The sequence below is a fragment of the Nelumbo nucifera genome, chromosome 3 (genome assembly GCF_055504915.1).
Source record: "Nelumbo nucifera cultivar China Antique chromosome 3, China Antique-T2T, whole genome shotgun sequence".
NCBI classification, from domain to species: Eukaryota; Viridiplantae; Streptophyta; class Magnoliopsida; order Proteales; family Nelumbonaceae; genus Nelumbo; species Nelumbo nucifera.
The window spans coordinates 70115966-70141847 of NC_142651.1; the positions used below are offsets into that span (position 1 = coordinate 70115966).

The 25882-nt window shown below is 38.3% G+C and overlaps 2 protein-coding genes across 4 annotated transcripts in view; one reads left to right on the forward strand and one right to left on the reverse strand.

Annotated features, from left to right (window-relative positions):
- LOC104589174 (Chaperone DnaJ-domain superfamily protein) overlaps nucleotides 1–22959 on the forward strand; it is a 60758-nt gene extending 37799 nt beyond the window's left edge. For all 3 annotated transcript variants that reach the window (XM_088900157.1, XM_088900158.1, XM_088900159.1), the window contains 7 exons: nucleotides 898–1391; nucleotides 9602–9682; nucleotides 10150–10248; nucleotides 20616–20729; nucleotides 20834–20917; nucleotides 21208–21279; nucleotides 22300–22959. In XM_088900157.1, the coding sequence (XP_088756283.1) occupies nucleotides 898–1391; nucleotides 9602–9682; nucleotides 10150–10248; nucleotides 20616–20729; nucleotides 20834–20917; nucleotides 21208–21279; nucleotides 22300–22569 (1214 nt within the window). In that variant the 3' untranslated portion in view covers nucleotides 22570–22959. The remainder of the gene's footprint in view (nucleotides 1–897; nucleotides 1392–9601; nucleotides 9683–10149; nucleotides 10249–20615; nucleotides 20730–20833; nucleotides 20918–21207; nucleotides 21280–22299) is intronic.
- A 1050-nt stretch (nucleotides 22960–24009) lies between these two features.
- On the reverse strand, nucleotides 24010–24775 carry LOC104589173 (uncharacterized). Its single transcript, XM_010247392.3, has one exon. The coding sequence runs from the start codon at nucleotides 24558–24560 to the stop codon at nucleotides 24141–24143; it is 420 nt and encodes a 139-aa protein (XP_010245694.1). The 5' UTR covers nucleotides 24561–24775; the 3' UTR covers nucleotides 24010–24140.
- Between the last annotated feature and the right edge of the window lie 1107 nt (nucleotides 24776–25882).

Consider the following 25882-nt stretch of genomic DNA (forward strand, 5'->3'; position numbering starts at 1 on the left):
CAAATTCCAAGAGAAAGGCCTGGATATTATTGGCGAAGAAAGTCCAGCCTTGACCCCTCAGACCTTCCGGTATGCATAATACTTGTTTCTTGTTAGTACCAAAGTATTCTGTTACCATGATAAACCATCCTCTCTCATTCCTTCTCAGAACCGATTCATAACTTTTCCCACAACATACCACTGAGTTTTCCCACCCTTCTACCTTGATAGAGTTTACTGTTCCATCAACAAAGCCTTTCAGCCAGTAGCAAGCCTCCTCTGGTAATAGTAGCGTGGCCCTACTACCTTCCCTGATTTTCAGATAAGCCTTACCTCATGTCCCTCCCTGTTCGAACAGAAAGTGTTTAGCTTCAATGCCCAGCTCTAACCTCCACTTCTCCACTGACCGGAAGTTTCTCTCCTCCCGTTCCATTCTCCAAGCACAACCCTTACACAACGGTTCTCCTTACCCCACTGTATATTCTCCAAGCACAACCCTTACACCGGAAATTTCACTGTATATTGCCGATATTGCAAACCAGGCTTTAAAGGAATTGCTGAATTTTTGAGCAAAATCCATATCTATAGGAGGTGGTAATCATTCTACAGGTTGACAACCATCTTCTAATTGTATCAACAATTAGAAGATGGCTGTCAACCTGTAGAATTTTTTTGGGGGTCCTTAAGAGGTGTTTATAATGTACAGAAACTCTTTGTACAGAGGACCATGCATACTTCTTTTTGATTTTATTATAAATATACTCTACCTTTTTTCAAAAAAAAAATGCATGCTAATATTGATTGAAAATAAAGAAGATCCAAACAGTCCCTTCTCCTTGTCTCATTGATTTATTTTGCCTTCTATTAATGTTTTTCTTCAGATGCTGAAATCTGTTAATACTCTACCATGAAATGCAGGTTATTTGTTCTCCCTAAACCATGCTCGGGTGGTGGTCTTCATGGCAACTTTGTATGCTTTTTATTGTGTTAAAGTTCGTGTTGGATGGCTTGGAGTTTTCCTTTCAATAAATCTTGCCTTCCTTTCAAATGATGTCTTCAATTACTTGCTCAAAGGATGTGACAATGCTAGTGATGGTGCAAATTTTGAAGAGCATAAAGAATCAGAACCCATCATAGGAGATGATAACTTTTCAACAGATTCTGAGCATTCTGTGCCAACTGGAGAAGCTGAAGATTTGCATTCTTGCAAATCATCCAGTAAACAGTCTACTGCTTCGAGTTTTGTGAATACATGCAAAGAATCTTCCACCAGCCGGGTGGCCATGGTAGACACAAGTTCAGTGGATGAGATGAAGAGAATTCTGAATAGCACGGATCACTATGAAGCATTGGGCTTTCCTCGTCACAAGAGCATTGATGCTTTATTATTGAAAAAGGAGTACCGTAGAAAGGTATGCTCATTTTTGTTGAGTGTATGCCTGTTTACCGCTTGAGAGTACCCTAATTTTCCAGTATCTACTAGATTGGGTGGTCTTAATTCATTTTCTTCCAACATGGCAATGCCGAACACACTTATTCTAAACCTTATGTATGCATGCTTATTGTACTTGAGGCATTTCAATTATTTAAATGGTCATGATGTCAGATCTTGGTAGGACCCATCAAATGCCAGGCCAATGTGTGTATGCAGCTTTGTTACATTTACAAATGCGAATGCATTAGTAAGGGATGGGTAAAGTAGGATAAATTTGGGCTGTATCCCTAGGGGCTATTGAAAAATCCTTGTTTTAAGAGTTAAGAGGAGTATGTAGAGTTGCCAGCTCATTGCTGTTGTATTGGATTGTGGGATTCTCTTTTTCTATTATGTTGTTAATCAAGATTTTAAATTGTATTCATGGTAGAAAGTCTAGCTTTTTTTTGATGTCACTCTTTTGATTTTACAGATGGATGCCTTAATTCTTTTATTTTTCAGTGGGTGCATTAGACATATGGTTAGCAATGAAATGGTGAAATGTACAACCTGCAGCAAATTGCATGCTTTTTTTTGATAAGTAAAGGTTGTTAGAGTCGGCTGTACAGGGTTAGTTTAGTCATTTTACTTTATGTTATATGCTTGATGTAATTACTGTTATATTCTAAGTTAAGTGATGAGTCCCACACTAGTGGGGGCACAATAGTCATTGTACTTCTAGTTAGAAAACTATAAACAAATCTGGCCAACTAGAGAGATTAGTTTTCTCTAGTTCGATCCAGTCTTTTCTTCTACCTCTTCTCTTCTCTTCTCCTCTCTCTCTCTTTCTCCTTTCATTCTTATTTTCTATTATTCTGACACTGAATTGAATCCTGTACAGATCTGAACTCTATCATAGTATCAGAGCTGTTATAAATCAGTTCAGATCTGTCCAGTTTTCTGTGCCTCCCAATCTAGTATTTTACGGTTTTCTCTTAGTCACTTGGAGTTTGACAAAAAGGCTGAGAAGGATGATCGTTTTTTGTTTCTGGAAGTTTTAATGCCTCAGGTTGGTGTTGTGGTGGTTTTAGGTGGTTGGTAGAAAACCCTCTAATCGATGGATCGAAGAGGGCTGTTCACAGTAGTTTAGTGGTCTGACAGGTTTAAGTCTGACTTGTGTGGTTCAGATAGGTGGGTTGGATGAGATTATATTGGGAAGCAATTTATGATGTGTTGCAGACCTAGTATCATGTGCGTGAGGTGTATTTGGGTGATTTTTTGTGGTGTCAAAAGTGGAGAACAGTGGTGATTATCATTGCTAAAACCTGTGACAGTAGATGTTTCAACAGTAGTTAGCTGTAGGTGTGCAGTGTGGGGATCAGTTAGTAAGGTTGTGTAACATATTAGTGTGAGAAGAAAAAAAAATATATATATATATATATATATATATTTTTTTTTTTATGGCAGCCATTGGAGATGTCAATGAACACAAGTCCAGTGTTATAATTCCCCCTGATTACTTGAATGTGTAGATGACCTCTCTATTAAATTGAACGAAGAGAATTATGCACATTAGGCTAAATCTATTCAAGATTTTCTCAGAGCTAAAAAAAAGGCGAAGCATGTGAAAGAAGATAAAACCCTCAGTTGATTCTTAGGAGTACAATGATTGGGAACAAGAAGATGCACAAATTATGACTTGGTTATGGAATAGCATGGAACCTAAGATTAGTGTGAATTTCATGTTCTTAGACACAACCATGGAGTTTTGGAATCATGCAAAGAAGCTTTATTCAAGACAGGACAATACAACTAGAGTATATATTGTGGATGCTTTAGTTGGAAAGGAATACAGCTGCAGACAGCAGCAGTAATGGGCTTTAGATTCAGTGTTCCTATCTTATCTTATCTAGATCCAGTGTTCCTATCTTATCTCTTAGCTAGATTCAGTGTTCCTATCTTATCTCTTAGCTAGATTCAGTGTTCCTATTAATTAGGCAATAGCATTATTATTTCCTAGGTCTTTTAGAAAGTTTCCTTTTAGAAAGTTTCTTAATGTTTTTAGAAAGTCTATTTTTAGAAAGTCTCTTAATGTTTTTTAGAAAGTTCTTTTTTAGAAAGTTTCCTTAAGAAGGACTCTTGTAATTCCTATTTAAGACTGATGTTATTCAATAAATCCATCCAGAATTTCAGTCAAGAAAGAGCAGAGGAGAGTTGGTAATCTCTTTAACAAATCACCATTAAGGCACTAAAGATAGGTTCCTCGAGAAAAGGGAGAAACAAGGGAAAACAAGAGGTTTTCCCCGGTAACCGACCTGTGATGAGATCCTATTCGCGGGCCCATAACAGTATACCAGCTCTACTAAGAGTATTTTAATTTGCAACAGGGTAATCAAAGTCTTGACGAGTACTATGCTAGTCTTGAGGAGTACTTTGTAATTTGTTTTGATGATTATTCAAGGATTCCATGGCTTTATTTTATGAAAAAAAGGAGTGAATTATTCTCTATTTTCTAAAAGTTTCATGCTGGAATTCGCACTCAATTTGTTGTACATATTAAAATCCTTTGTTCTGATAATGACCGTGAATATTTTTATACACCTTTTCAACAATATTTGGAACAACATGGTATTATTCATAAAACCTCTTGCACTTACACCTCTTGACAAAATGGGGTAGTTGAAAGAAAGATCTGCCACCTCTTGGAAACTGCTCGATTCCTTTTTGCATCATATGCATATACCTAAATGTTTGAATTCCAAATTTTTAATGGGATTGAAGTCTAAATATGAATCGGTGAGAGCATAGATACTAAGTGGGTTTGCCATTCCCTCTCTTGAGGAAGTGTTTGCTCGTCTCAGGAGGATTTTGGTTGGACCTACAAAGAACTCTACCATATCTAATAGGTTTACTTTTGAAGTGACAAGAGGGGGAGGTTGTGGTAGTAGAGGAGTTTGGGGAATTCAACCAGGTCTTGGTGGTGGTAGTGGTCCCATGTACAATCATGGTGGTGGGCATATTGGAGGTTGAGATTCAGGGGGAGCTCGTGGTAGAGGATGTAATGGTGGTCTGTAGAAGTGTACACACTACGCAATGGTAGCCCACCTTCAACCTAGGCAAATCATGTAGTGGCTAGTGGTGGTGGTGGTATGAGACAAGAAATTCAGCAAGCTGATCAAACACCTCCTACATCTACAGATGCTTCCGAGAAAGAGATGATGAGTGTTCCACGTGACGAGTATGAGTGGTTTCTTTAGGCTACTTCTCAGCAGAAAATAACTATGCTTGCCCACTCAGGTATGGCTTGTTTGGCATCCAAACACTCTCATTGGATCATTGACTCTGGGCTTCCGATCATTCAGTGTTTTAAAAGCACAAGGGCCAATTTGCACCTGAGGCGCAAGGCACAAAACTACAAAAAAAGCTAAAAAATAAAAAATAAGTCAGAAAATAAAAAAATTCAAAAGAAATGAATGAACAACATTAGCAAATAGGGGGGTTCTCGAAGCTTGCCTCGACGGGTGTGGTTGGGGGTCCGGGGGTGGAGCGCCCAACCCAACTGTCAGACTAAAAAAAAACCAAAAAGCGCAAAATTTTAAAAAGGTGCATGCCTGGGTTGAGGCACAAGGCCCATCAAGTGCATGCCTACGTACACCAGGCGTGCACCTTTTGAAAGGGACACACCTAGGACTAGGGCGAGGCACATACCCAAAATGCGCCTCGCCTGTGTGCCTAGGCACGCCTTTTAAATCACTACGATCATTTGATTGGGGCTCCAAGTGTGTTTACTTTTCTTTCTTCGTCCTCTACAATCCACACTATTACACTTGATAATGGCTCCATCTCTTCCATATGTGGTATTGGTAATGTTAACACTGGTTTACTATCTTCGTCTTAAGTTTTGTATGTTCCCAAATTCCCTTTTAAGTTTTAATCATCGACTCTGTTAGTAAATTGACCAAGTCTCTTAATTGCTTTATTGCATTTTAACCCTCTTGTGTTTTCTCAAGATCTCAAGACAGAGATGAAGATTGGTGAAGCCGTGGAGGGCATGAAGTTGGTGGACTGTGTTACCTTGATGGTGGTGGTTCATCAACATCTCTTCAGTCGCCTCTTTCTCCTCTACAGTGGGATTGCAGACTTGGTCATTTGTCTCTTAAAGCACTTAAGTTACTTGTTCCAGCATTGAGCCGTCTTTCTACTTTGGATTGTGAGTTGTGTTAGTATGGGAAACATGATTGTGTTCCCTTTAGTCGTAGGGTATAGTCATCTGTTGATTCATTTTTCTTTGGTCCATTCAGACACTTGGGGTTCAAATAAAAGTGTTATACAATGGTTACAAGTACTTTGTAATTTTTGTCGATGATTATTCAAGGATGACATGCCTTTATCTTATGAAAGAAAGGAATGAATTATTCTCTATTTCCCAAAAGTTTCATGCTGAAATTCACACTCAATTTGGTGTACATATTAAAATCCTTCACTGATGACATGACTTTCTTATGAAAGAAAGGAGTGAATTATTCTCTATTTTCCAAAAGTTTCATGTTGAAATTCACACTCAATTTGGTGTACACATTAAAATCCTTGGTTCTAATAATGGTTGTGAATATTTTTATACACCTTTTTAGCAAATTTGGAACATGGTATTATTCACCAAACCTCTTGCACTTGCATCCCTCAGCAAAATTGGGTAGCTGAAAGAAAGAACTGCCACTTCTTGCAAACTTCTCAGTCCCATTTGCATCATATGAATGTACCTAAACTTATTTGAAGTGATGATGTGCTTACATCTTGCTTCCTTATTAATCGAATGCCTATGTCCTTCCTTGAAGGTCATTCTCTCCTCAGTTTTGTTTTCCACATCATCTCCTTTTCCTCTCACTCCTAGGGTTTTTGGGTGTGTGTGTTTTGTTCATATCTTGGACTTGGAATGGACAAATTAGATGCACAATCTACTAAGTGTGTCTTCCTTGGCTACTCTAAGGGTATAAGTGTTATAATCCCACTTCTCGACATTGCTTTGTGTGTTCAGATGTTACGTTCTTTGAGTCTGTTCCGTTTTTTTCTAGGTTGGATGCCTTTTCTCCTCTTCCGCTTCCAGTTATTGTTAAGGACCCCATTCCTCTTGTTTCAACCGCGACTAAGTCTTCGCCTCCGGTGCAACTTCCTGCTGAATGTCCCCTCCTGGTAAGCATGCTGTAGGATGTAAGTGGGTATACCCTATCAAGTATTTACTTGATGGTAGTGTTGAGCGGTTGAAAGCTCGGTTGGTTGCTAAATGTTATTCCTAGCTATATGACATTGACTCTACATAGAGACTTTCTCTCTTTTTGCCAAGATTGATTTCATTCGTGTTTTGATTTCTCTAGCTGCTATTTATTGGCTTTTGTTTCAGCTTGATATCAAGAATGCCTTTGTACATGGTGATCTTCTTGAGGTGGTGTATATGGATCAACCATTAGGGTTTGTTTCTCAGGGGGAGGATGGTAAGGTGTGTAGACTCAAGAAGGCTATTTATGGACTTAAACGGTCTCCTCGTGCATGGTTTGGTAGATTTAGTGAAGTGGTGAAGAAATTTGGCATGAAACAGTGTTAGGTCGACCGTTTAGTATTCAACTATGATTTTGGTGCTGTGAAGATTTTATTGGTGGTATATGTAGACGATATTGTTTTTACTAGTAGTGACAGGTTGGGGATTGATAGGTTAAAGACCTTTTTGCATGATCACTTCCTGACAAAGGACTTTGGTAAATTAAGATATTTCTTAGGGATAGAGGTAGCAAGGTCCAAGCATGGTATTAATTTTTGCCTGAGGAAATATTTCCTTGATCTACTAGAGGAGACAAGGTTGTTGGGTGCCAAACTAGTTGAAACACCCATGGAACCAAATGTCAAGTTGAGTAGTGATGCAGGTGAGGAATTTGAAGATCCTGGAAGGTATGGGAGGTTGTTGAGTAAGTTGAACCACCATGCCATTACTCGGCCCGTTCATTTGCGGTTAGTGTGGTGAGTCAGTTTATGCAGAACCCTCGAATCCCACATTGGGATGCAGTTCTAAGGATTGTACGGTACTTGAAGGGAGCTCCAAACCGTGGCTTGTTATATAAAAGCGGAGGAAGCCTTGAGATAGAGGGATACACTGGTGCTGATTGGGTTGGCTCCATATCTAACAGAAGGTCTAGTACACGGTATTGCACTTTTCTTGGGGGCAATTTGGTGACATGGAAGAGTTAGAAGCAGATAGTGGTAGCAAGAAGCAGTGCAAAAGCTGAATATAGAGCTATAGCACACACAACATGTGAATTAGTGTGGTTGAAGAATCTCTTAGAGTAAATGGGTACTCGATTGACACTCCTACGAAGCTATATTGTGATAACCAAGTTGTAGTTCATATCTCTTCTAATCCTGTTTTTCATGAAAGAACAAAACATATAGAAGTTTATTGCCACTTTGTGAGAGAGAAGGGCTAGTTTAGCCATTTTACTATATATTATATGCTTGATGTAATTACTGTTATATTCTAAGTTAAGTGATGTGTCCCACACTTAAGTGGGGGCACAATAGTCATTGTGCTTCTAGTTAGAAAACTATAAATAAATCTCTCCGACTAGAGAGATTAGTTTTCTCTACTTTGATGCAGTCTTTTCTTCTATCTCCTCCTCTTCTCTCTCTCTCTCTCTCTTCTTTCATTCTTATTTTCTATTATTCTGAAACTGAAACCTGTACAGATCTGAACTCTATCAAAGGTAAAATTTCATTAAAAGAAAATGAGTATACAATCTGGGTAGGTATTTAAGAAACACCTAACAACATCAAAAAGTACAAAACTACATATCTTCAAGTATCTAAATTACAATGTTGATACCCCAGCACACCACCTCCCATAAGCTTTTCCCTAGTCTGCTCTCTTGACCTGAGAAAAGTCAGGCAATATCAAGACCCAATCTGCAACAGATCTGCCAACAGCTGCCACCAACTTGTCGAGCTTCCATTCCTTGTCTTCAAAAAGTCTTCTGTTCCTTTCTTTCCATAATATTCCACAGTTCCAGATTATTCTGGCCATCTTACCTCCTCTGATTCTTGGCCATGAGGAAAAAATTTCTGGTGTCATTGTCTGAAAATTTCTAACCCCAAATAATTTCGTGAAAAGGGTCCACAAGAAACCAGTAATTTTGCATGAAAAGAAGATGGCTGACTGATTCCTCTTCTTCTCTATGCAGGTAACCCATGCTGGCCATGCTGAAGTCCCTTGACTTCAAATGAGTCAGTATCAACACATTGTCCATAGCTATCAGCCAAGCAAAAGCTTCCACCTTGGGGGCACCAGATTACCCCATTCCCCAACAATTTGATCATAGTCCATTTGGTTCCTGCACAAAGTTGAATAAATAAGATTTAACGTAAACTTTCCATTTGAGCACTCTTTCCACCATGACTCATCCTTAGACTGGGCTGAGATCTTCACCCTTCCCAACTCCTCTACCCTTGTCAAGCGGTGGTCTTCTGAATCTTGGACACTAGAATCTTGGACTCTTGGTCAAACCTCACATAATCTTCCCACCCCACATCAGTCATCCTCCCAAAATCTTAATCTATCTCCATCCCCAAACACTCATCCCGTATGATGAACTAACCTCCCTTGATTCCCATCCAAATCTCACCACCCCATATTTACCCACCACCACCCTCCATAAAGAATTTTCCTCCTTATTTGACCCAAATCTCCATAACCACTTCCCCAGTAAGGCTTTGTTAAATAGTCTCACCCTTCTAAACCCCAATCCTCGTCATCCTTTGGGTCTACAAAACTTATCTCATTTGACCAGGCGGAAATTTTTACCCCCTGCAGCAAATTGCATGTACTTTTTATGAATAATAAAGCATTTCATTAAATATTTTTTAAGATGGATTTACAACTGATACAACATTTAGATTTCCCATGAGGCACGGGATGCTGCCTCAAAAAAAGATAAATTACAGTGTAGCCTAGAGTAATTGACCCCTATTCACCCCTTGCTTGGCTACGTTGCTAGCTAGTTTTTTTTTTTTTTTTTTTTACTTTTCATTTTTCTTTTTTTCACCCTCCAAAAGAAACGGTTGGTTGTGTATAATAGTATAGCATGTTAATGAGTAGCACGTCATATTTGTCTAATGGTACTTTCCGGCATTTTCTATCCAATTATGATATCTATTTCTTTTTCTGCCTAGGCCATGCTTGTGCATCCTGATAAAAATATGGGAAGTCCATTAGCAAGTGAGTCATTCAAAAAACTTCAGTGCGCATATGAGGTATGTTTATTTGCACAAGAAATAAAAGTTTACGCCTACTTAATTTTGTATTCCATGTTTTATTTTGTCTAAATTGAAAATTGCACAACATCAAGTACATCTTCAACGGAGTTTGAAAAATAAGTGTTTATTCTAATAAGCACTCATTAGTGTTTGGTGAAAAAGCACTTATTTCAAACAGGGGTAGTATAGGTATTTTCAAAATGAATGGTGGCCAAGACAGGTCAGAAAGGAAATAACACTTAAAAAATAAGACTGAAATTTGGGCTTCTCGAATAAGTTCTTATTCTGAAGAATAAGCATTTATTGGGCTTATTTCCCAAATGCAAATAAGTGCTTATTGGTGTGATCCTAGTCCAAAATAAGTGCTTATTCGAATAAGCGCTTATTTTTGTGCACTTCCAAACTTAGCCTTCGTGTGAATTGTAGATAATTGGTTGTAACAAGCAACTGTGATAAATTTTCAGGTTCTTTCAGATTATACAAAGAAGAAAGATTATGATGAGCAATTAAGGAAGGAAGAATCTAGAGTCGTTTGTCAGAAGTCATATGATACTTCACAACAGGTATTGCCACGTGTTCTCCTGTTTTGTCACGACTTTTTGCTCTGACTTCTGAGGATCATGTTGGGGGGTTTGGTTTCTCTTTTATTAAAAGTTTCCATTCTAATTGATTTTCTTCAGTGAGAGTATTAATCAAACTCTTGAAGAGGAAACTAGAAAAATATATCAACACTAGAAATCTATTTATAAAGTTTGTATAGCCAGTTTTTATATGATGTCTTTGGGTTGTGAATACATTTATTGGTGTGTAAAACTGCCTTTATTTCTTGTTTGGGTGTAAATCTATGTTTTATAATACATAGGGTGAGGTCTATGCTGTCAAGCTGTTTTGTCTCCTAACTCCATATTGGAATTGTTACAAATTGGCCATCCATTACATATAAAGGGACATTTTTTATTTTCTATTAATATTTTTTTTGGTGAGGAGCCATTGCTTGGTGCAATGGTAAAATCTCTGGCTGATAAGCATGAGAAAATTGGTTTGAGTCTGAAAGTGGCCATTTGGTACAAAAAAAATCTTGGCTATTCCTAGCTGACCAACTTGAGCTTGACCTAAGCCTAAGCTCAGCTCAGTGTTTTAAAAGGTGTGGGAAAACACCCTGAGGCGTATGCCAGAGGTGTTGACACCTCTGAGGCGTATGCCTCAGGTGCAAGAGGCGTATGCCTCATGTGCTTTTTTCATGTGGTGTGCTAGAGGCATGCGCCTCATGCACATCTTATATAAAAAGACAAAAAAAAAGAAAAAAGAAAAAAAAGGGAAGGGAATGAAAAAGAAAGATAAGAAAAAAAGAGAATAGAAAAGAAAAGGAAAGGGAAGGGAAGAAAAGATATTTGCCCCCTTTCCTTTCGGCCGGGGGGCTTCGCCTTTCAACTAATGTTATGCTTCTTTATTCTTCTTAATATAAAAGATTTTTATTAAAAATAAAGAAAAAATGAGATCCCCCTTCTTTTTCATCCTCCTCCCCTTCCTCCTCCTAACTCCCCTCCTCTTAAGGAGGCTTATGCCTCCTTGTGTTCGGGAGGTTTATGCCTCTTGCGTTCTGAACTATGCCTCACGCCTTAGGTAGTGGAACGCCTCACGCCATGTCTCTGCGTTTTAAAACATTGGCTCAGCTCAAGTATGTAAAATTTTAGTTTGACATGGGCCTAAGTTGTGCAGATTGGGTTTGACCTTAAACCTAGCCTAGTCTGAACTAGTTGCACCTCTACCCTATTTGCTCTAGAAATGAGCCAATTGAAAACATTAGCTATTGGTGTATAAAGCAAGGGGATGGAGGGTCACCCTGCCTTAATTCCTGCTTTGCAAGAGAGAATTCTCTAGCTGATCCATTCTCCAGGACATTATAATGCATAGAGAAAATGCAATCCCTAATCCAAGTCCTCCCTTTTTTTATTTGATCAGTAAAAAGTTCATTTCATTAATTCCAATTGAAGCATATTTCTCCCCTCCAAACAAGATAGAATACTTTCTTTTCCCTCTAACCTGTGATCTCTAGTTCAATCTTCTATTCTCAGTTTCTAAGTTTCTTTTTCATTTAATCTGAACCATATTGAGAGAAAAGGTCTGATGATTTGGAATCAAACAACGCTCTGATTTTTTACCAAAAGGGGCATCTTATCTCACCTTGGATTATGTATTGATGCCAGAACCATTGCTACTTTCCTCCAATTAGAGTTCAGGTTACTTACTCTGCACACATCACTGACTTTGATGGAGCAGCAACCATCTCCAAGTATTTGTCCACTGTCTGGTAGTTTAGGTGAATCAGTTACCTTCTTGGAGCTTGTGGGTTTAGATTTGAATTTGACCAACAAACCCATCCAAATCATCCACTAAGGTAATTCAATTTCACCCCTTTCCTTATCTTTTTTTTTTTCAGGGGCCAAAATGATTTTCTAAGATCTTGCAGAATCTACTGAATTGAATTTGGCCTAAGTCTATCGAAATACAGGCATAAGACCTTTCTTTTTCTCAGAAACACCTTTTTCCTTCAGGGGCCAAAATGGTTTTCTATGATCTTGCAGAATCTACTGAATATAATTTGGCCAAAGTCCGTCAAATATGAGCATAGGACCTTTCTTTTTCTCAGAAAGACCATTTTGTGACAATTCTTTGAAGCTACCCAGAAAGCATGGAACCGGATCTCTCTCAAAGAAAAAGAAATCTCTACCATTTCTTCCAAATTTTTAGGTTTATGACTACAGATTGAAGGATCTCCTCAAGTATGAATAGTTTGGCTTCACTGAATGGGTATACAAGATAGAGATCTGTAAGTCAAGAAAGTGAAAACATAAGAATCTATGATACCGAGACCTGTACAAGGGTTCCATATTGCGCCAGATACTTCAATTTTTATTGTAAATTACCTACCCAATACTGTATCCAGCTTTTTACTTGCCGTATCCTGGTAACATAGGTAAGGATTATTGCAGGGACTGATTTAAGCCCAAAAAGGCTGGACCTTGCTGGGTTAACAGGTGCAAAAATCAAATCTTTAATCAGTCCAAGAATGGAGAATTTAAAATTCCCATGGAGAAATTATTTTCTCCTAGGTTCGATCTAGGATTAGACAATCAAATATGATGTCCAGATTCAATGATCTAGCAGTTGAGAAAGAGTTCCCCACCAATTCAGTAGTACAATAATATCAGCCTTGGCAAGACAAACTCTCCAAGTTTATTAACCCTAGCAGTTGAGACAGAGTGCTCCATTAATTCGGAAGTACAATAATGTTAGCTTTGGCAAGATAAACTCTCAAAGTTTATCTAATAGATGAGAACATTCTAAACTAACATAAGTCTCATAAATGCCCAGTTTAAAGGGTATTACATAGAAACATACCAAGACATACATGAAATAATAATGCTATGATTTTATTCACTAATAAATGTTAGAATACATCATTCTGATTGGAGCTGAGGGCATACATTATCTTATCTAACAAGGATTAGAAGGAAAAGACAGGTTATTTGAGTGAAAGTAGGTTTTCAAAGTTCATATCCAGTACTAGTAAATGTACATGTGCGTTGCACGTGGTAGTTTCAAATGACAACGATAATAAAAACACAATAACAAAAAAAAAAAACAATAGTAATAATAATTTTAATGTTCTTATCAAAACCTATGCAACAAAGATAAGTATTTGAAGCATAGTGTGTATTGGTGAAATAGATGACCTATTTAGACCTATTCATGGGATGGGCTCAAGCTTGTCTTTTAGCAAACTTTGAAAGGGCCCATCTTGAAGCATGAGCCCAAAATAGTGGAAACTGACCTATTTGACCATGTCAAGAGGCTATGGATGTGACATTTGTTTTCTTTATTCTTTTTTGTATTTTAGCTATGTTGAAAGTGTTAAAATAATTGATTTTATGTTTGTTAGGGTCTGTTTGGCTGATTAAAGCCTTTTTTATTTTAATCTATTATTGTACTATCACTAAGTAGGGCACAAGGGCCATTTCCCTTCTTATTTTTTCGCCCTATATATTATAATGAAACTGGCGCCGCCAGCACTGTTCCATTGCCTCAACACTTCTTCCTTCTCTTCTCTTCTCTCCTCTTCTCTTCTCTTCTCTTTGCTGTAACCTTCAATCAGATTTACTGTCAAGATGGTATCAGAGCGTGGCCATTGAATCTGGGCGATCAAGTGTCTTCTCCAAGCTGCCGAATCTGGGCGGAATAGAGGAGTACATCTGGGTTGTTCGAATCAGACCTGCAACTGGTACCACCCCATTTTTTTTCTTTTCTTTTCTTCTCTTCCCTTGGTCGTGTACCAAGAGGAAAACGAATGGACCTGAACCACTGAATGTTGGCACACCCTTGTGAGGTTTTTCCTCTGTTTGTTTTGGACCGTGTGATCTTGTACCTATGAAAGGCTGTTGTAGGTCACATATGACCTGTTTTCTCTACTTGTTGGCTTGATGCCTTGTGTGTAAGGATCTCTCTTTGTGATTATTGCTTGTAGACCTGCTGAGAAAACTAGTAGGTTGGGACTGCTACTCCGTACAGGTCTGAAAATCAGATCTGTTATCTTGTTTATTCTGGAAATTGGTGCTGGTCTTGTGCTCAGATTAAGTCCAAAAACTGCAGCATGGGTGGACTAATCACTTGTTGTGTGTGGAGTTTTTTGTTCTGATATAAGGAGGGATCCTAAGTTGAAGTTTTTTGATAAAAAAAAATTCTGTGTTGACCATGTCTTCTGAGAATTCTGCTACTTCAGGGATTTCTGGAAATCAAAATGGGGTAAGTGGGGGAATGGATATGAGTTTCCCCATGCCTGTCATTCCCTTTGATGGTCTGAATTACCTTGAATGGTCTAGGGGAATAAAACTCTACATCACTGCTAGGGGAAAAATAGGATACATAAATGGGAAAGTGAAGGAACCGAAGAGTGGAAGTGCTGAATATGATAGATGGAACCAAGAAAATAGTATGGTGATGTCTTGGCTCTTGGTTTCCATGCTACCATAGGTGAGAAAACTTTTATGTGGGCTGAAACTGCTTGTCAAATATGGGAACAAGCAAAGTCCACCTATTCAGAGCAGAGACACTATGCCAAGATATACCAACTGCAAGCTGAATCGTCCACTTGTAAGCAGGGAGAAAGGAGCCTCTCGGTGTATTATTCGGATCTGACATCGATATGGAAAGAACTTGATCACTATCAGAATGTTAACTAGAAGTGTGATGAGGATGCAAATGCATACAAATCACTTGTATCTCAGCAACGGGTATTTGCCTTTCTCTTGGGGCTGAATCCTTCATACGAGTCCATAAGGGTGCAGATGTTGGGAAGTAAAGACTTGCCATCAGTTCAGGAGGTTTATGCCTTGGTTTAGTCAGAAGAAAGTAGAAGAAATGTGATGAATTCTACAGAGGGGGAGCCAGTTGCTCTAGCTGTCCGGGGTAGTTCAGATACTAATGTTGGAGGTGGTTCTAAGAAGGGCGACTCTCAGAAGAGAACAGATGATAAGAGTAAGCTTTGGTGCACTCACTGCCAGAAGGCAAGACACACCAGAGATACCTACTGGGATCTCCAGGGAAAACCTAAATGGGCACAGGATTTGGGTAAGAAGTCAACAACTGATCAAGGCAAGAAACCAAGTCAGCAGAATCAGAAAAGGTACAATTCAACTAATATGGCATCTCAAGAGACTGGTCCCATGGTAACTCAGGAAAGGCATCCCAGTTCTGACCCTAAGGAAGAGATCATCAACTCCTTTCATGACCATTTGGAGTTATATGGTAGGACTCTTCGCCAGATGGATACTGGTCCTACTCCTACCTCTTTTGCATCTGCTTCAGGTAACACTGCCACTGCCTTCCATGTGTCATCTCGTACCTCTGATTCCCTTGGATAATTGACTCCGGAGCCTCAAACCACATGACCGGTAAGTCAAATTTATTTTAGGCATACAATCTTCTCGCTGGGAGAGATAAGGTGAGACTAGCTGATGGCTCTTTCTCCACCATAGCCGGCCAAGGAACCATATCTCTCCCACTCGGCCTTACCCTTTCTAATGTACTACATGTTCCTAAATTACCTATAAATCTACTTTCTATTAGTAATATTACTCACTCCTTGAACTGCTCAGTTACTTTCTATTCGTCTTCATGTGTGTTTCAGGATTTGGCCTCGGGGAAGACGATTGGTAGAGGAAGCATGGTGGATGGCCTCTATGTGTTAGAGAATAAAGCTGGTCTTGTGGCTACAGAGTCTTTGAATTCGTCCAGTGAGAGTCAAGCCTATTTATGGCATAGTCGTCCTGGCCATCTTTCTTTTGAGTCGTTAAAAGTTATGTTTCCAAAGTTGTTTGAGTCTTTGTTAGTGAGTCAGTTGCAGTGTTAGACATGTCAGTTGAGTAAACATTGTAGAAGCTCTTTTCCTTTTGAAATAAAAGATCTGAATTTCCGTTTCATATTGTTTATTATGATGTTTGGGGCCTTGTTACCCTACCTACTGAGGCTGGATATAAGTACTTCATTACCTTGACCGATGATTACTCTAGATACACTTGGGTTTACCCTATGTGATCTAGAGAGGAAGTGCCTAAAATTGTGAAGACTTTCAATGCCTGGTGTTCACTCAGTTCCAAACTGAAATCCATATTTTCCAGTCGGACAATGCAAATGAATACTTCCATAGTGATCTCACAGAATTCTTTGCTTCGAGTGGATCACTTCAACGAAGCTCTTGTGCTAGGGCACCTCAACAAAACGGTGTTGCTGAAATAAAAAACCGTCATCTTCTTGAAGTAGCTCATGGCTTGTTAATCCATATGAATGTTCCGAAGCGCTTTTGGATGGATGTTGTTCTGTGTGCTACATACATCGTCAACCGTATGCCCTCTCGGTTACTAGAGTATAAGGCCCCCCACATCAGCTTTTGTTTCCTACAACTCTGTTGTTCCCCATTCCAATGCGTGTTTTTGGGTGTCGTTGCTTTGTTCATAACTTGTCACCTACTTGGGGTAAACTTGATCCTCGTGCTATTCCTTGGGTCTTCCTTGGTTACCCTCTATCTCAAAAGGGGTACCATTCTATGATCCCGTCTCTCGTAAGTACTATGTCTCAATAGATGTGTCCTTCTTTGAGAATCAACATTTCTTCTCGGTTTCTCCTCAGGGGGAGACTAGGGTTGAGGAGAGAAACAGGCTCAGACTCAACTACCTCCTCTATCTGACCCTCCTCCATTCCATGTCTTTCTTTGCCGCCACAAAAGCCAGCAGAGTTCAAGAGCCGTGGAACCTGACACTATGCAACCAACATCATCGGCTTCACCGGATGTTGATCCTTCCCATCAGCCAGGTACACTTGCTTCTATTGATATGCCTGCTCCTCTCAATGTTGATTCCCCTGTCATTAATGATCTTGATGTTCCTATTGCTAAGAGAAAGGGTGTTAGATCTTGTACCACTAACCATCCTATCTCTCACTTTGTGTCCTATGATCATATTTCATCTTCATATCGTGCATTCCTCTCCTCTGTTGATAGTATCTCCGTTCCTAAGAATGTGGCAGAAGCTTTGTCCAAACCTGAATGGACAGATGCAATGAAGGAGGAGATTGATGCATTACACAAAAATGACACTTGGGAGTTGGTGGATCTTCCTGAAGGGAAGGAACCAGTGGGGTGCAAGTGGGTGTTCATAGTGAAACACAAGGCTGATGGAACTGTTGAAAGGTATAAGGCCAGACTGGTGGCAAAAGGTTTTACATAAGTATGTGGAGTGGACTATGCAGAGACTTTTGCCCCAGTAGCCAAGATGAACTCTATCAGAATTCTCCTTTCACTAGCGGCAAATCTTGACTGGGAACTTCACCAATTGGACATAAAAAATGCTTTCTTGAATGGTGACTTAGAAGAGGAAGTGTACATGACCCAACCTCCAGGTTTTTGTGCTAAAGGCAGTGAATAAAAAGTGTGCAAGCTAAAAAAATCTTAATATGGGCTGAAACAATCTCCTCGAGCCTGGTTTAGTAAGTTCCACTCAGTAGTTCAATAGCTGGGGTTCAAACAATGCCAGTCAGATCACACACTATTTGTAAAGAAAGGTGAAGGGAAAATTGCAGCTCTAATTGTGTGTGGATGACATAGTGATCATAGGAGATTGGGAGGCTGAAATACAGAGACTAAAAAAGTTCTTAGCCACTCAATTTGAGGTGAAAGATCTAGGTCCCTTACATTATATCCTTGGAATTGAAGTTGCCCGCTCTCACAAGGGCATCTTTATTTCCCAACGGAAATATGTACTAGATCTACTAGAAGATACAAGCAATATGGGGGTGAGAGCAATTGACTCACCAATTGAACCTAACCATCATCTAGGAGACAGTCAGGGAGAGTTCTTGAAAGATGTGAAGAAGTTTCCGAGACTTGTAGTTAGACTCTTGTATTTGTTTATGACCAGGCCTGATATTGCTTATGCAGTGGGTGTCCTTAGTCAGTTCATGCACAATCCTAAGACAACTCACCTTGAAGCTGTAGAGAGGATCCTCAGATACCTCAAGAAGTTTCCTGGAGCTGGTTTGGTGTTCCAGAAACATGGACATTTAAAGGTGGAGGTATATACTGATGCTGATTGGGCAGGGGCAGTTGATGGCCGAAAGTCTACAAGTGGATATTGTGCCTTTGTAGGGGGAAACCTAGTCACATGGAGAAGTAAGAAGGAAAGTGTGGTGGCTAGGTTTAGTGCTGAAGCAGAATACAAAGCTATGTCTCATGGAGTTGCTGAAATCATGTGGATAAGAAATCTGTTAGAAGAACTGGGTTTTATAGTTACCAATCCTATGTCACTCTATTGCGACAATAAGGCTGCTATCAACATTGCAGCTAATCCAGTCCTCTATGATAGGACGAAACACATGGAAGTGGACAAGCATTTATTAAAGAGAAACTTGTAAGTGGAGAAGTGCGCACCCCATATGTCAACTCAGAAGAACAACTTGCAGACATCTTCACCAAAGGCCTTCATCATGTGCGGCATAATGATTTGTGTGACAAGTTGGGCATGATTGACATCTATGCTCCAATTTGAGGTGGTGTTGAAAGTGTTAAAATAATTGATTTTATGTTTGTTAGGGTCTGTTTGGCTGATTAAAGCCTTTTTTATTTTAATCTATTATTGTACTATCACTTAGTAGGGGCACAAGGGTCATTTCCCTTATTTTTTTTGCCCTATATATTATAATGAAGTTGGCGCCGCCAGCACTGTTCCATTGTCTCAACACTTCTTCCTTGTTCTCTTATCTTCTCTCCTCTTCTCTTCTCTTTGTTGTAACCTTCAACCGGATTTACTGTCAAGAAGCTATTTCCATCATTAATCACAATAATATCAATTTTAGAATTATTTTTGTTTAATATGAGTATATAATATTAAAACATGCTTAATTTTTTGTAAATTTTATAATGTTTTCTATATTTTTATTTTTGTTGTTTAATTTATGACATCATTTGACAATGAGGGAAATGCGGTTTTGTTTGATTTTTAGAACATTGGTTTTTTATTAGTTTTTTTTTTTATCTCATGGTGAAATCAATTAGTCAACCATTTGGCCCATTAAATTAGTATTTTGGATCCATTTATCATCAAAATATCAAATTACTTGCTTGCAAAAAACATTAGCTCGATCAACAGTATGGGACCTAACCATTTGAACCATTGAACAATTTAACCTAATTATTGGGGTCACAAGTTAGACATTAATTCTCATTTTTTCTTGATTTTTGTATTCCATCATTGATAAACATATTTTTTGTTTATTACATTTATACTCGTAATATGACAAATACATTAATAATTTTTATTTCTATTTTTTACAATTTATTGCATTTTTATCTATTTTTTAATTTTAATTATTAAATTATGACATCATGGTATACCCATCTGACCTAGATGGTTGAACCATTCTCCCACTGCTTGCATGAATAGAAAAACTGGTTTACTCTTGGGTCAATTTTATTGTATTCCATTTTCATTATTAGTAAAAACAAATCTTATTTTTCACAGTAAATTTTGTTTAATGTGATGAATATATAATATCAGAGATGTACTCAAATGTTTTCTAGAAAACTTCTATACTTCATTTTGTATTTTTGTGTTTCTATCTTTTTAAATACTTATTATTTAATTATGACATCATGGGTTGACCTATTTGGTCTAAAAGGTTGGACTATTGACTGACCATCTAGATAGGAAACAAGTTTATTTTTGAATATTCTATTTCGTTTACATCATTAATAAAAGAAATTATTATTTATCATACTTATTTTTGTTTAATATGACATATATATTAGAGATGTGTATATATATTTTTTTATTTTTGTATTTTATATATTTTAAAATTTTTACTATTTAATTATGTTATAATGGGTTGACCTATTTGACTCAAATGGTTGAACTGATTACCCACCACTCGAAAAAAAAAAGGTTTTATTTGTGGGTTGTTTTAAAAATATAGGGTTTTATACCATTGAAATTATTGTTATGGATTTTAAATTAGTGGAATTTATTAATGAGGAACAAAGGTAACTTAAACATAGGATTCAATGGATTTAAATTAGTGGAATTTACAGTTTCTACCCTGAAAATAGAGATGGACTACTACAGTATCTGTAACCTGTGTTATCTGATATTGTTCATTCAGTATAATGGTGGAATGCCATTAATTGAAGTAATGATTGAGGGAACATAGAAACAAGATCGATTTCTTCATATAAAGATTAATATCCTTCTTTTGTTCCCTTACATATTGTGTTTGTTTATGGTGTTGGTGCGAGAAAGTCAACAACGATTAAAAGAACATAATTTTAAGGTTCCACTATTCTACCAAATAATGTATGGCTTATTATGTATTTCACAATCAACAGGATGGTATGGATTATCGATCTGAAGAGTCGAGGCGGATACAGTGCACAAAGTGTGGCAATTCACATATATGGATATGTACCAATAGAACCAAGTCCAAGGCAAGGTGGTGTCAGGTTAGACCAGTTTTGAGTGTATTCAAAATTGCTGTTTATATTTCTTTAGACTTAGAACTTCATTGTTAGGATGTGTATATGATTTAAGGATGATATGGCATCAGGACTGCTGTCAATATCATCTAGCTAAGGACGGAGATGGATGGGTTGAATATGGTTGCTCAATAGCCTCTGCAAGGCCTCAGAAGGTAAGTTTTCTTTCAATTAGGTATTTCATGTGGTTAGAGTCTCCAGAACTGAACTGTGATTTGGACTGGGATGCTGAATAAGGTAATGCTCATGGAAAAATGATAATTGCTAATCTGGGAACCAAGCCTTTCTTTTGCTTTCTGCACCTTAGATCATGGCTCTTGGATTACATCTTTAACACTATTTTTCCCTCTGTTCAGTCAAGGCATTTTTTAAAATTTGTGGATCAGACATAAGGTATGTTGCACTATTTTGAAAGTTATATATACTTGCTTCTCTTGTCTTCCAGGTGGAAATACCTCGTGCCTTTGTATGTGCCGAGAGCAAGATCTTTGATGTGTCTGAATGGGCCATATGTCAGGTTAGTGTTTCAACTCTCCTTCCTAGGATGAGAACATGCATATTATGATGCATTGGAATTTATTCTACTCCCACCCTACGAACATTGACAAAAGCGGGTAAATTATCAACTTAAAATTCTCTTCTCAAATGATGCCCCTTCCGGTAATTCAGACAAACAATGAGCTGAGAGTAAAATTACTTGCCATAAACTGAACCATGCAAAGTAAAATCTCAATCTCTTGACAATGTATATATTTGCTTGATGGAAATCATTTTACGTTTTTTCTTATCAACTCTAGTGTTTTTCTTGTCCTTTTTTTCTCTTTATTTTGGTGGATTAATTGCAAAAACTTGCTTCACTGTTGTGTACTTGGCTACTTCATAGACATCAGAGTTTTGGCTGTGAACTGGATCGTAAGGTTTTTGAAATATAGGGCCATCACCCATTGTTGGTCCTAGCTATCTTGGGTTGTGAGGGGTGAACTGGATAATGTACCCAATCTTTGGCTTTTTCTTTTTTTTTTTACATGAAGTGGCTGCTCTCAAATTTGAACCCACATTCTCACGGTTGTCAGACCTAGATTCTTCCATTGCACCAAGCAATTCGTGTGTCCATGAGTATGCTATTTAAGATGATTATTTATCAGCACAGTTCACTGCACGATGAAATTTACGAAAGAACAAAAGACTAAATGACCAAAAATTAAAAAAAAAAGTTATTTGTAATGTTGGTGAACTTTTTTACAGCCATTTACTGATAATTATTATTATGGTAACTATTTTTCACTATTAATAATCTATTATGAGAAATTTTATGATTTTATTGACTAGATATATTTATGAAACTAATATTTTTCTTTTGGTCGGGGGGGGGGGCATTATTAACAACCAAAAAAAATAGATTACAAAATATGGAGCATTTCATGTATTTCATGGTCGTTTGATGTCTGACACTTAAACGGTTTTCCTCATCTGTTGGAAAATTTGCATGAACTGCTATCTTTAGTTTCGCCTTACATTTTTTAGTTGTTTGATGCAGGGAATGACTTGTAGGCCCAATACACATCGACCAAGCTTCCATGTAAATATGGTTGGTTTAGAGAAGGCTGCACAGAGGTCAAATCCAGGTAGATTCCCATGGGATTTGGATGCTCAGATGATGGAGGAAGAGGATGAAGAGTTCGAGTTGTGGCTTCAGCATGCCTTGGCCTCTGGCCTATTCTCAGAGACTTCCAAGCACAGAAAAAGCTGGAGCCCTTTTAAATTAAATACAAAGAAAGGGAAGAAGCAATGGCGGAGATCACCATGAAAGGTGTCAGAAAAGATCTGAGTTCCTAAATCTGATTGGCTGAATGGGCCTTCTATCTCGTCTTTCGGAAGGGAAGATGGGTGCTTAGTTTTGGAAGGATAGGATTGGGATTTTGGGGGACAAAGTCAATGAATAATGGGATCCTATACGTACAAATATATTCAGGTGTTTGTTGTAGCATCATTTCTGTTGCAAAGTTAAATCATGAAGAGTACTCAGACGGAGCTCTGGGCGTCTGGCATGTTGTAATTCTTCCACGATAAAAATTTGAGAGGGGAACAGTAATGAAATCGAGCTCGTCCTTGTAAATTTGATCCAGCTAACATCATTTGTATCACTTTTCCTTGTAAAAAACAGTTTCATGTGCAATATGATTACAAATGACTGAAATGAGAGCCGTTCACATCCTCCCCCTCCCTCTCTCTCTCTCTCTCGTTAAAATGGGAAGTGATGCTAATAAACTTGTATTGGCATTGAATCTTGAATGATTAGAAACTTAACAAAAATCATTTGTTAATTCTTCTGAAGGGATTGCATTTGCATCCAACCAAGTAAATACTAGTTTGTGTTTAATCAACAATCCAGATACTAGAGCACTATCTAATATTCGACAACGTTCTTAAGAGGGTATTGTACTATCGCTGAAAAAGTATGCCAATGAACAAAGAACATGTTTCCATGTCTGTAAATCCGAGGATCATTCTATCTTTTCCCCACCACTGTTTTGAGAACCGTAACAGACTCATGGTTGGACCGTTCAAACCGGGAACCAGTCATGGTTCTGGGTCTGGTTATGTCTTGAACTGTTATTTGCTAAAACACATTGAAAAAGTAAATAAAAAACTGTTGATCCAGATGGTTGAATTTAGTTTCATTGTCGTTTATTTATTAAATAAATATTTTGTTAGGCGTATTCTTTGAAAACTGAGAAAATTGGTTGAAAAACATTTTTTAAGCTATGTTTGGTTGTAGTGTAATTTTATTTGTACTATAATAAATGCATAGGATTTTAAATGAAAAAAATGTAAATTCTACTTTAATTTTGTTTTGGATTTTACTTTATTCTTCTTCATGTCTTATTTTACTTCATTTGAGATAAAAATTGAAACAAAAATAAATCAGAATTTGCATCAAAATCATTTGCACTACCAATTGTATCCTTAACCTTTTTTTTTAACAACTAGACTACATCAAGTGCTAAGTTGAATTGTGAAAAAATGCCAAAAATGTTGATAGAGGGGTTTCCCACCAACAAAATAGCTTTTCATACAATTCAAGAAAATTGATAACCAAATTAACTAAACAATATTGTTTATTTGAAACCTCATATGGAAAAAATGACTTTGTGGTGCTGAATTGGCATAATTTTTATAAATGGCAATATCATCCTATTCTATAACTGGAAAAAACGGCCAAACAAAAAAAATACAACAATCCTGATTGTCATAATAAATGCAACAGAAATAATCCAATGACCATTGATACTGAAGAAAATCCTTTAAACGAAGAATTCGCTGTCCACAACAAGGAACAAACAACACAAACTCTTTTTTCCTCCACTGTATCTTAAATTACTGTTTGTTGGACATGGAGGGCCTTCCACGAAACTGAGTGAAGTAAAGGAAAGCTGCAGCAGTCAACAGCGACACTCCCAGGACAGCACACACTACGCTGGCAATCAATAACGCGTTCCTCATGTGCTCATGGCTTTTCCCTTCTGCCCGCAACCTCATCGGAGCTCCAACGCCGGCGACCCTCCACCATGGGTCGGTCGCATTTCTTGCCTCCGGCTTCTCCACAACGTCGTCGGAATAAGATGATCCGAAGAAAGACTTCATCTCCGGCGTCTCCGTTTCCGTTGGGGTTGTCTGGTATGTCAGCCCGTGGCCGGACGGCCGGATCTCTCGACATTCCGTCAGCCCCATGACCCATATCCAAATCATGGGTAGAAGGATGGCCAGGAGGACGCCATTTCCCCGATTGAGTAGCATCTCTTCCACCTTTCTCCTTTTCCGAGCCCCGAAATCAAGCTTGCCGAGACAGTGAGCTCAATTGCCTCTCCCTTTCTTTTCTAGGAATTACAGGGGAAGGAAAGGAGAGAACGGCCTATCTGCGTCTCTCTCTCTCTCTCTCTCTCTGTTAAATCAGAAAAAGTGAAGAGGCCTGTCTCGTGAACAGGCTGTTGTCCCGCCGCTGTATTCTTTGTCTTGCGGTGAATACTTAATAATATTTTCTAATAATTATTTTAGGGTAAACTGAAGTTTTGAAAATGACAACTTTCTTAAACTATTTTAGTTATTTCTAACAATTATAGCCATCGTTAAATCATAATGGAGATACATGAGTATTTTTGCCCTTAAGTTAAAAAGGGCACCAAATTGAAATTACTATTTCTAACAATACATGAGTATTTTTGCCCTTGGGATTTTGCCACGTGCCTAGCGAGAACTTTCTCTTAAGGGTTCTCACGTTGTAGGTACATGCTGATCACCACAATTGCAATAGCGCAGAAGGTGCTAAATTGATGCCACAGAGACACATGTGACAAGTCCATGACTCGGCACGCATCTGCAATGAGCTCAAAGCCTGAAACGAGCTTGTGATGAGCTTAGGGTCACCACTGGCCTGTAAAAGACCCAAAGCTAATGCACCGAAAAGGAATCCGAAGTCGCCAAAGATTTGCGATGAGCACAAGGCCATCGTGAGCTTGCGATGAGCTCACAACCATCATAGGTACAGGAGACGTAAGATTAGTAATTACATCATTCGTGCCATATCAGTATAGGAGACCCGCAAAAGAAAGTAGCATATGATGTATTATGAGAATCCTCAGACGAAAGGAAAACTCGTCCTTGAGAGAACTCATAAGACACGTGGCGAACCCTTCACGGTATCCCCCTGGCAACTGATATCGAATCCAAGATTCCCTTTCCAAATGGGAAGCAAACACTTTTGGCTCTTTCCTTTTAGGACCTTGGGATCATACCTATAAAAGGAGGACTAACTCATAACGAAACACCACATTTTGTCAATTTGAGCCTTTACCCTACCCTTTGCCCACAACCTTCCTTCGTCTTTCAAGGAGACCCCCGTACGTAGCCTTACCACCATATTCACATTAGAATCTCTAGTTCTTCCTTGATCACGAAGGGGGCCTGTAGAATTAACCTTTCCATTGTTCCAAACGAACAACTCATTGAACATTGGCAACATTAACTCGGAGGCCGGAGACCAGATTGGCCAAGAATTAGCCAAGCAAGTTGACATCGAAATCCTCTCTAGCAAGGTGTACGATTTCAAGATTCGTTTCGAC

Excerpts from the sequence above, each read along its gene's own strand:
- LOC104589173 (XM_010247392.3), bottom strand. The coding sequence starts at position 24,560 with ATGCTACTCAATCGGGGAAATGGCGTCCTCCTGGCCATCCTTCTACCC.